This window comes from Candoia aspera, chromosome 2 (assembly GCF_035149785.1).
Source record: "Candoia aspera isolate rCanAsp1 chromosome 2, rCanAsp1.hap2, whole genome shotgun sequence".
Classification (NCBI taxonomy): Eukaryota; Metazoa; Chordata; class Lepidosauria; order Squamata; family Boidae; genus Candoia; species Candoia aspera.
In genome coordinates, this window is record NC_086154.1 from 156,871,158 (window position 1) to 156,883,819 (window position 12,662).

The window sequence follows — 12,662 nt, forward strand, 5'->3', positions numbered from 1 at the left end:
GTTGGAATAAAGTGCAGCATCCTGAAGCAGGGAATTCTTACCAGACCTAGGCAAAATCATAAAATCAAAACAGGAAAAATCCTTGGAAATCATTTGGATCAACACAGTATTGCAGAATGCAGAAACTGCAACACCGGATGTAGCTATAGCATATCATGCAGGCAGCTGTCCTGTCTCGAGCTTACTGTACATGGATGTTCTGGCTGTTGCATGTAAAGCTCTTGTTTGCACCACATACTTGTTCTCTGCATTTCCTTCTAAAGGTCTCTGTTCTAAGCATGCGTGGAATTGCCCCTCCCTCTCCAATACACAAGACGTGTGGTTTAATTATATCGTGCAGGGGTTCCACTTTGCTGGTAGTTTAACTGGATACTGTTTTGCACCATATCCTATACTCTGCTCTTGGGAAGGGGGCAGTATCATCATAGGGCACTGGAAGAGAAATGGGGTAAAGAGCTGCTCTCTCAACATAGACAAAATATGGTGTCAGTTGTGCTTCTCCCATCCTGCTCACTACTCCATTTTGCCAAATTCTTCAATATCACGGTTCCTGCTGTAGCAAATGGCTCAGTATGTCAAAATGTCTAAGCAATTGTATGCTACTCCTCTCATAGGAGTGCTGAATTCGCATGGTAATTAGCATAGAGACTTCTGCTGGGAGAAATTAGATGTTTACATTTTGCAAATAGATAAAGGAGATATATTTATTGTCCCCCCGTAGGGGAGAGATGGGCGGTGAATAAATTTATAAAATAAAATAAAAATAAATGTAAAATGTACAGAGAGACCACCACCATTGTAGTAAATGATTTGGGCTTTGAAGCAGTTATGAGGACCTCAGTATTATCACATAGACAATTGCATTGACACAGCAGAAGCCTTCCTCCCACCAAAAATCATCCTATTCCAGAAAATAACAATCCTTGAAAGAGTAACAGTATATCTGCATATTTATTTAAACTGTATAACAATCCTGCAGTCTTCAGTAGCTTCTCTTTCTCAGACACCGTAATTTTCCGAATGCCTATTTTGAACTGAGATTTCTAATCTGATCCGCTGTCTGCATATTTCTTCTTTTGTCCAGTGATGGCCTTTGGGGAAGGGCTGAAGGTGGGCAGGAGGGCGGAAGACCCCTGGGAAGCCTCTTGCTCCCATTCCCAGCCATGTTTTGTCAGAAAAAAGCAGGCAAGGACTCTCCATGTCCTTTCACATACCAAATTCTCTCTCAAAACGTGCTTCCAGAAGTGCTGTCACAATTTATGTGTATGTGTTTGCAAGGAGTGGAACTAAGATTTTAGAAGTCACGTCTTGGGAGCAATGACAGCATCTCCCCATCTCCTCATACATGAGTGGAAGGTAAGTTTTAACTTTCCTCCATTACGCCAACCGTTCCTCAATCAACCCAAAGTCGGGGAAACTTCGGGAGCAGCAGGTGACGCAGCAGGGAGCAAACTGGGCGGGGCCTGCGGGCAGGAGGGGAAACTGGTGAGCTCCCACTGTGGATGCAGAACTTGAGTTCAAACGTACAGAGAAACACGCAGGGTCCACCTGCACCGGTTTACAGTCTTTGAAAGCAAGAATTACAAAGGCGGAAGATCAGCTCCAGCAGCTCCAGTGTTCGTTCCCCTAACAGAGGATTAGTTGTGATCTTCTTTTGCAGTCTCTGTAAGATATGCAGAGAAAATGAGACACGACGGCCTGAGACCGTGTAGGACTATTTCCCCCCAAAAGACGTTTCTTGTCACGTCTGCCGTAGCCTTGGGTCTTATCAGGCAATCGGAAAGTATGCCCACACCCACTGCCTTAGTCACAACTGTTCCTCGGCACCACATAGATGCACACAAGAAGAGCTCAGGATGAACTCTGGGCATCCTTGTTCCTCATTCCCAGCTGCAAATACTTCTACCAACAATCGTTACCCCAAGATCTGTGCAGGGCAGCAGCAGCCAAAGAGAAACTGACCTGAGGTTCAGGCAGGGTTAATCATTTCCAAAAGCATCCCCTTTCTATGGAGTCTCACCCGCCAACACTTATAAGAGTGATTTAAAACGTAAGAAGGGAAATGGGCAGCGGGAGGTCTTTCAATATGGTTGGGGTGCAAAGATGGCATTGCATCCCTCCACGTGTCTCATTCTCCAGGAAGAAAAGCTTCTGAGCAAGCCAACGATTAGAAAGAAATCAATGGATACTGCTTAGCCAGCCAATGGCATTTTTCAATTGTTGTAAATTAAATCCCTCTTGCGCTTTCTAGAATGGGCCCCAGAATAACCGCATCTCTTCCTTACCTGCACTGCAAGGAGCATTATATTCAGTAATCAAATTGTCGTCTATGTGCGTGTGAAAGAAAGAGAAAATAATAGGTGAGACAAAGCCCAAAAGCACCCCCTCCAAACCCTCCTGCAGGGGTTGTAGCTCTTCAGTACTTGGAGGGTCACCGATTCTCCGATTCTGCTGTGGGATAGTCCCAAAAAGTGCAGCTACCAGCTTTAATTAGATCTGCTTTAATTTGGATCCCTGCACTGAGCAGAGGTTGGCCTCAGTTGCCAAATGGCCCCTCCAAATCCTTGATTCTATCTAGCATTTCGTTCCTCCCCAATTTCTCAAAGACACCACGTAAAGGATTAGCTGGACCATCAGCAAGTTCCCTCTTTCCCAAAGATGTATTTCATCAGGCTGTGGGGACCAAAACTCATTCAGAACAAACAGATATTCCTGATTAGGTTTCTATCAGTCTCAAGCTTTCCTCCTGTCTCTCGGTTTTGTTTATCACTGTTGCTTACTGAACCTATGAGAAGACTAAGATAAAGTAGGAATTGCCCAGCTCGACCGTTTATGACTCTTTGAATTTTGCTCTCTTAATAGACCAGCTGATGAATGTTGCTTTTCTTTTCATTTTAAAGCCCTTCTCATTTGTCTTACTCAATTAAAGAGACCTGATCCTCCTCTGTCTTCCTACACCCTCTGAAGAGAGAGTGACCAGTACAGTAGCAGAAATTACACACTGCTTAGAAGGGTCACATTTCACAGATGTGACGTAAGCCTCTCTTAACCATACTAGCACGTTTCAGCCAAACATATTTTAATAGTCCTTGTGAGGTGCAATCCATATTGTACCAGCAGACCGTCACCTAAGTAAGTTAAATCATTATTCCAGAAACTATATCCCATCAAAACATTTGTAGAGCCAGTTACTCACTTACAGTTCAGCATCTGTTTTTCCCTTTCTAGTCCTTTCTAGCTGTATATAAACTATGGTTTCCACTATGCTTCTTTCAGGGGCTCCTTTCCAATCCCATGCATGCCAGTTGGGTCATATTACTGTTGGATCTAATGTCATTAAAAAATCGCAAATGAACCTACTTTCTGAAAGGATACTGTCAGGGACCGAGCAATTTACATGGATAAATGCTAACATATGGGTTACTCAAAGAGTTCATCAGCATGCAGCGTGCAGGTAGTCACTATGGAAAGGCACAAAAGGACTGGAATAAAACGTGGGGCATAATCCGAATCATGGAGCTCTCTATAAATACCCTTGTTGATCAATTAAACCCATTTCTTTTACGACTGGAACGCTTACCTGGATGATAATAATCGTAGACTTTCACTATGGCTGCCTTCAGATCCCACACTTCTGTTTCCTGCTCCACAAAGAAGCTATAGCTTTGAACATTATTATCCAACTGGAATGGAAGAGGAGAAAACAATGCAAAAAGCTATGTTGATCCATTAGGGAATAACAACAAAATATTAGTAGGGTAATGTTTGTATTAGAACCGTTGCAAAGGGGCAGAGAAGCTTTGAGTTCCTCAGAATTCTAATTCTGGTTAACTATTAAGTAAAAATGAGGAAAGGGCGCCCAGTTACATACAGCTACTCCCTGGCCCTTTAGACTACAGATAATGTCCTAGATCGCCTTTCTCAACCTTTTGACCCTGGAGGAATCCGTGAAATATTTTTAAGGCCTCGGGGAACCCCTGCACATTCAGGCTGAAATATAGACCACACATTACAAAATCATTATATTTGCTTCATGTGTAGGCCTGTATATACGCACTAACAGTGTTCTTAAAGTAAAAATAAAGAATGAAATTTACCTCTTTAATGTGAAGTTGCCCGAATTTGAAATAATTTTTTAAATAAATCGTGATCTCCCAGGGAACCCCTAGTGACCTCTCGTGGAACCCTGGCTGAGAAGCCCTGCCTTAGATCCATGCCAGCTTTCCTCCATTCCCACAGGGCTATCACCTGAATGAATACTACAGAGTGCTTTCTCCATTTCTCTCTGGTTTATGGCAAATTGGACAGAGATATTCTTAGCTCTCACCTGATCCAGGTAAATGCTTATCTTCTCAGGATCAAACTCCACCTTTTTAACCAATGGCTTATCTAGCAGCTGTTAGAATGTAGAAAATTAAAAAAAAAGACTGCTGTTAATCAACACTGGGATAGCCTTAATTCGGGCTATGCAATATTTTCAGGCCAAGCACCAGTTCTGGTTTTTGAGTAGGCATCCTCCAACAAGTGGGCAGGACCAGGGCAAAGTAATGGGCAAGTCAGGACAAAAATAAGGGTGATGTGATTCAATTAATATGATTATCCCTTGAATTAACTTTGCCTTCTGTAACATTAGAAATTGCAGTCCATCAACAACTTTTGAAGGGGACCCCTAGGGACACAACACACCTGGAACTTTGCTTCTGAGCTTCAGCTACTACACACCTGTTAATCTAACTATCATTCACTTGGGGGGGGGGATTTACTGCCTGCTAAAAACTGACAATGCAGAAGCAATTTTTGTAAATAGAATTGTACTTCTCTTCACAATTGTTCCAAAGAAAATTAATAAATCGTTACCATTTCAAGAAACAAAGATTTAATTACATCATATTGCATAATGGTAAAGGAGAAAAGAAGCCTAGGAATGAATGAGCAGGACCTGGCAGGGGCTGCTGCAAACTATACTTCAGCAGCATCTCAAGAGCCAAAGACTGCCCATTCCTGTTCCAGAAAGATGAAAAGGGAATGTTGCATTCTAGCAGGTATTTACAGGCAATCAATTATTTCTGTAATGACAGCCTTCATTGTGACACATTTCTGACAGCTAAAGTTATTTTAGAATAGATCGGTTTTCGCTGTCATTGCTGTTTAAAAGTTCTTCTATCACTGATTTTGTGGGTATCTTAAATCCATCTTCTGAACTCTAAATAACAATGCAATCAGGTGAAATGTTCAAGTAAAGGTTTGAAAAAAGATCCCAAATATCTTACCTCCTTTACAGATTTCTTTACGGGAATATACCCAGATAGCATATTCACCTCCAACAGAACCATGTTGCTTGCCTCTCGACGGCCTGTGTAACTGCAGAGGAAAAGGAAGGAAGTTTAAAGAAGCAAAGAATTGTCATAACACTGGAAAAGAGGAATCTGATTAGCTTCATTCATTCTGAGGGAGGGGTGAGATTTCTCACTTGGGGTTTGGATGGCCTCTCAGGCATACCTAGAACATACAATCTCCACCTCATTTTCTGACTAGGCCTACTGTCAAACAAGAATTTGGGCAAGATTGCCTTGACCTCTTTACGCATATGTAGCCTCATTTGGAGGACTGCAGCTTATTTTTATTTTTCTATATTGTACTGTGGTTAGTTTTCAAAGTGCTTTGGAATAAGTATCTAGAGCAGCAGCCAGCTGGATTTGTCTGCTGCAAATTTTCTTGCAGGACAGCTTGGCTGTGTTGAGACGGGGTCTGATTTCTGGCCAAGTTGCCACTTTTCTATTTGAGGTGGACTGCACAATATAATGCCTTATGCAGGAATCAATTTCCGTGAAATATTTTGTTGTGAAGAAACTTGCCACAGTCCATCCCTACTAGCAGGTGGATTGTATTTTTGGACTGTAATATATCTGGCTCATCTGGCTCAGTATCTCTTCCCTTTGACCTGTTTCATCTCTTCCCCTGTCCTGGTCACAGCTGTGAATACATATACAGGTACTTCACACACCTGCTGGTTCTCTCCTCCTCTTCAACATTCCAGAACGATAAAACACTCATATATCCCTGTGCCTTGTGGCAATTCCTCCTACAGAAATTTAGGTGTCCCTATATTTGTTAAGTATGGGAGAAGCTGCTGCTTGCAACAAAACCTTTATAACCAAATTCATTGTCAGCTAAGGTTAATTAATATGCAAAAAAGTGTGGTGGAAGTTTGTTGGTTCAAGATGTTATAAGAGCACACATCTCAGAAGTTTCAGTCAGCAGTCCAAAAATGAGGAAAGATGGGAGCTGTAATTCAGCAATGTGTGGATGATCAGGTTGCCCAAGCCTGGCATACAGGAATTATGCCCAGAGAAGAAAGGCTGAGTTTTTATCTCCTAAAAGGTTGGCAGCTGCTCTCTTTTTCCTCCTCAGAATCAGAACTGCCATATGGGCACGCAAGGCTACAGGAATATTTTCTTTATAAGGAATACCTGATCGGAGGTAGAACACTCATCTTTCTATATGCCCAGGCAGGGAGGACCGACAGAAGTAGTTTCCAAATGAGCCCCTGAGCGGGACGTGTGGAGAGCTCCAAGTTCTCTTCCATGCTCTTCCACTGCAGACTCTCAGGCCTCCTTGCGATGGCAAGAAGACAGCCTGCTAACTGTCTAGCGAGGACACGTCCTCACAATGGAGCCTCCATCTTGGTACCAACCTGCTGCTGAAGCAGGCTGGATATGGATCGAAGCAGTGTTTTCCATCAGGAAAGGCAATACAACCTCTTATGAGAAGATTCTGATTCACATGGAGAAAGAGCCTGAGGGCTACATTGCGAAGAAACCACAACGACTTCTATTGGGACTCGTGGATAATGACTTAGAAAAGATTCGTGGCAGGTTGATTTTGTATGTGGTAACTGCAGCAAGATCATTGTAAGCTCAAGGGTGGAAGAATAATGAAACTCCCACAGTGGAGGGATGGATTATGAGAATGTCAGAGTTTTACGAGATGACTTGTTTGATTCGAGCAAAAACAATAAAGACCTTTCTGATGAAAGACTGGAAACCTTATATGGACTTTATGCTGAAAGAAGAAAAAATACGATTTATGGCTTTGAGGATTATAACAAATGCTGATTAAGTGAGGGGTTGAAGTGTTTTGTATAATGGCTGAGAGGGAGGGAAGATAATAAGATTGGAAACAACTGGTGTAGAGAAGGTCGGAAGTCACTATAATTCATAAGTTTAATTTCTTTTCTTTCTTGCACATTTTTCTTTGTTTCTTGTTCTCTTTTTCTTCAGATTTTTCTTTTACTTTATGTAAAACATTTAATGAATACAAATTTAAGAAAAGAGAAAGTGCCTGGGGCTATGAGCAACCTACAAGGCCCACCGCAGGACTGCCCCTCCCACATGGCCACGGGGCTCTGTCCTCCAAGGCCGTTTCTGCTTCGGCTGCTGGAGAGAGCTGGATCTCTGTGGCCATCTTTTTTTTTTCTTTCAGGAAGGAAGAGCAACCAGCTGGAGGGTATTCCACAAGGTTGCTATTCCGATCAGTAACCCTCACTGTTTGATTTTTTCCTCCTCTGCAGCAGGTGCAGAGGCTTGCTGCAGAGGAGATAAAGTGGTTGGGTTGTCTTCCTCTCCAGCAAGCACAGAAGCTCCAAGATTCCCCTACAGCAGCCTCTGAGAGTCACAACCTCACCCCAACTTTGCTGGCCTCATCTTGGAGGTGCAGCAACAACGCCACTGTGGGGAGAGCTAGTATCTCTTCAAAGCAGTGTGCTTTCTTCCCATCTCAAGGATGGAGGAAATCATGCCGCTGGGGTGTGGGAAAAAGCCGTTGGAGAAAGTAGAAAGAACCAAGGAAAGCACAAAGCGATGAAACAAATGCTGGCAAAATGTGAGCTTCTGATTCAGCCACAACCAATGTCTGTCACTGCAACTGAGGATCCTGCATCTAATGAGTTGAACTCTAGTCCTCAGAGGCTCATATTGTGAAAAACAGCGCCACAGTATCCTTGTGGCCATTATTTCACCAGGCCTATTAGCTCAAATATAGTTGCTTCTACTGCGAGTCACCAGGAACTGGTGGTTTATGGAAAGTACAATACCTCACTTCAAGTCGGATCTCAAAATATTTCCTGGAACTCTGGGTGCATTTGTCTGGCGATGTCTCCACTCTCAAAGCAAAAGCATCAGACTCCGGAGGCATCCTGTTATATCGAAGAATAGTCTAAGGAAGAAAAGCACGCTATTGAGTTCTAAGCTGCTGCCCAGAAACTATGGCTATTCCAGAACTGGAAATCACCAAGGCATGCTATGTTGCCCAAACTAATTAATCCTCCCCCGTCATTTGATTAAATTCCTTGAGACAAACTCTTCCAAGTTCCATAAAACTACAGCATACAGAACAGGCAAGCAGAGCTGATGCCATCTTCTGGTACCAAAGTACTGAAATGCATCAAATCTATCACTGAGCTACAAATGGTACCTGAAACAACATGTTACGAGGTAGAGTGGTCCAGCTAGCCACTCATGCTGTCTTGCAGGATTATTCTTACTCCAGTCTCCCTCCTTCAATTCCACCCCAATTTTCAATTGCTCATTAAGAAATCCCAGGATTTCCCAGGATTTCTTAATGATCCCAGACCCCAGATCAGGCTGGGAAATCAAAAAAGCATCCAAAAGAAGGCAACAGCAAACCACCTCTGTGTTCTTGCCATGAAACCAACACGTATGTATCCAGGTAGTCACCAAGAGTTAAGCTTAATTCAAGGAAATCTTTATCTTTCTAGCACCATGGCACATTATTGAGTTTATATGTGAATGAATGAATGAATGAATGAATGAATGAATGAATGAATGGGAGATAATCAGTTCACAGTTCACTGTATTCATTCAACAGCAATACTAGAACTCTGCTTCATCTTAGTGGCTATTGAACAAGTTACACTTCATTTATTTAAGGTTGTGTTTTTTGGTCACACCAAAGACAAGATGTGCTTTAGCACAAGAAGGGTTGCAGTTATTTTAAAAAATGGCTACAGCCAGTACATTTCAGTAGGTATTAGCTGAGGACATTTCCTGTTGTAGGACAAGACCACCCATGCAATCGTTATTTGTTTTCTTAGGACTCCACAGAATCTCAAATATCACACCCAACCTCCTTTACCCCAGGACTGTCTCTAAAGATGGTCACTTACTGGACCTCTATTGCTGCTCCCAATAGAGCAAAGGCTAAAGCCATTCCCAGACTCACCTGCACATAAACACAGCCATGCCCTGATAGCTCCACCTTGTACTGACCAGGGATCTCCGGAAGGGAGGCCTGCTGCAGCACCAGCCGGTTCTTCTTGTTGACATGGAATTCGTGTTGGAAGCCTTTGCTGGATTTTACCACCAACTTTAGATTTTCTATCTCAACGAATGTCAAGGCTGCATACCTGGCTAAACTCTGCAGGCCAATCACAGTATCCTGGTGGCAAGGAAACAGTTTTGTTGGATACGAAGACGATGTATCTTTGGAATTACAGGGCAAACTTCTTTCAAGACCAAGGATTCTGTCATTGAACACAACAGATTCTGACTGGGCAAATAGGTAGCTCTCTCAATGTTGTGAACTCCAACTTCTTTTTTTAGCTAGCATGACCAAACTGTGAATGAGGATAAGATGATGCAAGCTATGGTTTGCTGTTATGGAAACAACCTCTGGGAAACACTGGCTTATACACACACTCTGCTTCTCCTCTTGTGTTTTTATTCATTTACAAAGCATGGTCTATAGCTATGAGGTCCCAGTTTCTGGGGAGTTGTTGTACCCTACAGACTACTCCTCTTACTCATTAAGCCAGGTTAAGTTGCTGCTGTTATTAATCAACAACAGAAACACTTTTATCCCCCATTTCCTAATTCTGCCACGGGGTTTCAGTCCTGGAATATCCTATGACAAATTATAAATTGCTGACATTTTTGATATTGCCTAAATACCACACTGTGCACCTCAGTGAGAGTGCACCTCAAATCCCATGAGCAGAACAGCTCCAAGTGTAGCAGATTTTCTTTTCAAATATGTCCAGCTTCCTCAATTTTTAGATTCACTGTGTTCAGATTCTCTACAATTCAGATGAAGTCCTCTGCAAACCCTTTTGCTCCCCCAACTTGTTTTTCTGGAATCATCTCTGCAAACGGAACCTAGGAGAATCAGTGTTACCTGGGTGGAACTAAAGCCTCCGTAGGGATTCCGTTCTTTATTAAGGTTGCCCATCATCTGAGAGGCATAGTGGATATCTTCTGTGGATACTTCCGTCATGGAAAGGCGAGCCAAGAGCACGTAGGCCATTGTCTCAATATCTGGAAAAAATAAATTCTCTTCTACAAAAAGCAAAATAAAGACTGGAGTTGCATGGAGAAACAAACCACTACTGCGGGTTTGACTCCTGTAACATTCTTCCAAAGTATTTCTTGGAGCAGAAACTGTTGGTCCTCCCAATTGTTTTATTCTTTGATTGGTTTTTTGCCTTACCAGGTAACGCTATCCGGCATCATTCAAGAATGTAACTTCATTCAGACATATTATCTCTATGTTCACATACATTTGTCTTTCACGCTCAGAGCCAGTGAACCACATCAGGCAGAGGAAAGAACCTGCATTAAACCTCCAATAGACTTGCATTACCATATGATAAGCCCATGCTTATCATATAATTCTATCAGCAAAATGGGAATTCCTGACAGATCTCAGAAGGAAAGTATCATGTCTGCTTAAGGATAAATCCAGGACAGAATTCATCAGATTCACAGAAAGGTAGTTTCACAAGCAAAGCTTGGGAAGGAATACATAGAACCGTCCCTCCTACCTGTTTTGAGAACTTCGTCCTCTAAGTCTCTGAGGAGCTGTTGCCGGATTTCTATGTCCCCAGACAACGTGAAGACGTAAGCCAGCAAAGCCTTGGAGTAAGTACTGTTCATAGAGCTCAGGTTTCTCTTCAGGCAGACTAAGGCATCATCTACCATGCTCCCCTATAATCCCAAAATACCCAGTAAGGTTTCACGCAGGAGTACAACCTGTAAGGATATCCTATCCTCTGTGATCTACCTGGAGCTACTGTGATTGGGCAGAAAACTTGTCTAGTCAGGACTTGGGTCCTTCTTACCCCATCCCTGAGTTGCCTGCTCTTCTGCACCCCCCAAAAAGTTCATAAATGGTTTCTTGCAACCCCTCTCTCTTACAATTGCTGGCTTCGAAATCACAGGCTGGTTGCCTGCCTGAAAAACCTGGATTAGTGACTTCTGGGGGCAGAAGCTGCACTGGGACCGTCCAGAAAGTCTCAGGAAGGCCCCCGGGGATGTCCCAGAGCAATGCATGAAAGTTAAAGCCCCTGAAGGGAGGACTTACGTTCTTCTCTAGGTGCAGCTCCAGCAAAGAGGCAGTGACATAAGCTGTCAGAGAGAGGTCATCATCCACGCCACCCTGTGGACAAAGAGAAGAAGCCAGGGAGGAAAGTCACAAGGGCCCTTTTCCTCACATTGATACCTTGATTCTCATGACTCTATCTAGTCCCCTTTGCCAGCTGGGTGTCTGTTACGCTACTGTCCAAGATCATGCCGTTCCTACCTTCAGGGCATTGTTGAAGAGCCTCCCCACACTTTGAAAGCAGCCGCTGGGAAGTTGGTGCTTCCCCAACCATTGCACGGCATCCTGAATGTGCTTGTCATCCACGTAGATGGTGGGCTTTGCCTGCCCAAAAGCCTTGGCCACAAACGCGGTCAGCCTGAGCAGCAGCAAAGAAACGAAGAGAAGAAGAAAACACAGAAGGAGAAGCACCTTCAGCTTCTCCACAGACACTTGCTCATGATCTTGCAGCTGCCATCCGGTCAGCTGAGGGTTATGGGAAATAGCCAGAGAGCTCCTAGATGGCTGAACAGGCAGGCCCAGCAAGCGTCCTCCTGATGATGTTCTAGGGTCGATGGGGCAGACATCTCTCTACTTCAGATTGAGCGAGGCATAAAAGGGGAAGCCCTGCTAGCAACTACCTCTCCCTCTCCTTTTAGCTGAATTAAGGGGAGGGAACGTTCTGAGAAAAGTGGCTGTTCCGCTCAAGTCCCTTACCAAGTGTTCCCCTCCTCATCATGCTTTCCAAAGGCACTGTAGGAGCCATCGTCATGTTTATAAAGCAGCTGCCGTTGGTACCCTGCAGAATGAGGGGGAAAGAGGGCTCTCCGTTCTGTCCCGATCCTACATGACTCTGGTGGCGCTCTTCAATTTAACCCAACAAGCGCCATGTTCAGACATAAAAATTACTTCTGAGTTATAAAGAGGCAGAAAGCATTTAAAGTTCACTAAAAAATGACTAAGGATGGCTGGCATAAGGAAGGATGGTCATGGGAAGGCAGGCAAGGTCCCACCTTAGTCCAGCGCCTGGATGCCACCTGGGTCTTGCAAAGCCTTGCCTCCCTCAGAAGACCTTCCAAATAAGAGAGTGGTAGAAAAAGGGCCGACTCACCACTCTTCATGTGCTCTATTGCCTTATTCTTTATCTCCGGAGTCACCAGATTGGTTTTTTCCAAGTACTGGAGTACAACGATGTTGGGAACAAACTTGACCATGTTCTGCTCACCACAGCCAAAAGGCATCTGAAGCAGCTCGTCTATATTTTCTAGTGCAGCTCCCATGATATCTCC

At 43.6% G+C, this 12,662-nt stretch overlaps 1 protein-coding gene across 1 annotated transcript in view; it reads right to left on the reverse strand.

Annotated features, from left to right (window-relative positions):
* Positions 1-932: 932 nt before the first annotated feature.
* The window catches only part of LOC134491050 (alpha-2-macroglobulin-like protein 1), a 53,625-nt gene continuing 41,895 nt past the window's right edge, over positions 933-12,662 (reverse strand). The window contains exons 25-37 of the mRNA XM_063294536.1: positions 12,485-12,661; positions 12,091-12,172; positions 11,596-11,752; positions 11,377-11,451; positions 10,838-11,000; positions 10,192-10,331; positions 9,241-9,456; positions 8,093-8,214; positions 5,271-5,361; positions 4,328-4,396; positions 3,581-3,683; positions 2,286-2,327; positions 933-1,663 (exon numbers count right to left, since the gene is read on the reverse strand). Coding sequence (XP_063150606.1) covers positions 1,638-1,663; positions 2,286-2,327; positions 3,581-3,683; positions 4,328-4,396; positions 5,271-5,361; positions 8,093-8,214; positions 9,241-9,456; positions 10,192-10,331; positions 10,838-11,000; positions 11,377-11,451; positions 11,596-11,752; positions 12,091-12,172; positions 12,485-12,661 — 1,463 coding nt within the window. The 3' untranslated portion in view covers positions 933-1,637. The remainder of the gene's footprint in view (positions 1,664-2,285; positions 2,328-3,580; positions 3,684-4,327; positions 4,397-5,270; positions 5,362-8,092; positions 8,215-9,240; positions 9,457-10,191; positions 10,332-10,837; positions 11,001-11,376; positions 11,452-11,595; positions 11,753-12,090; positions 12,173-12,484; position 12,662) is intronic.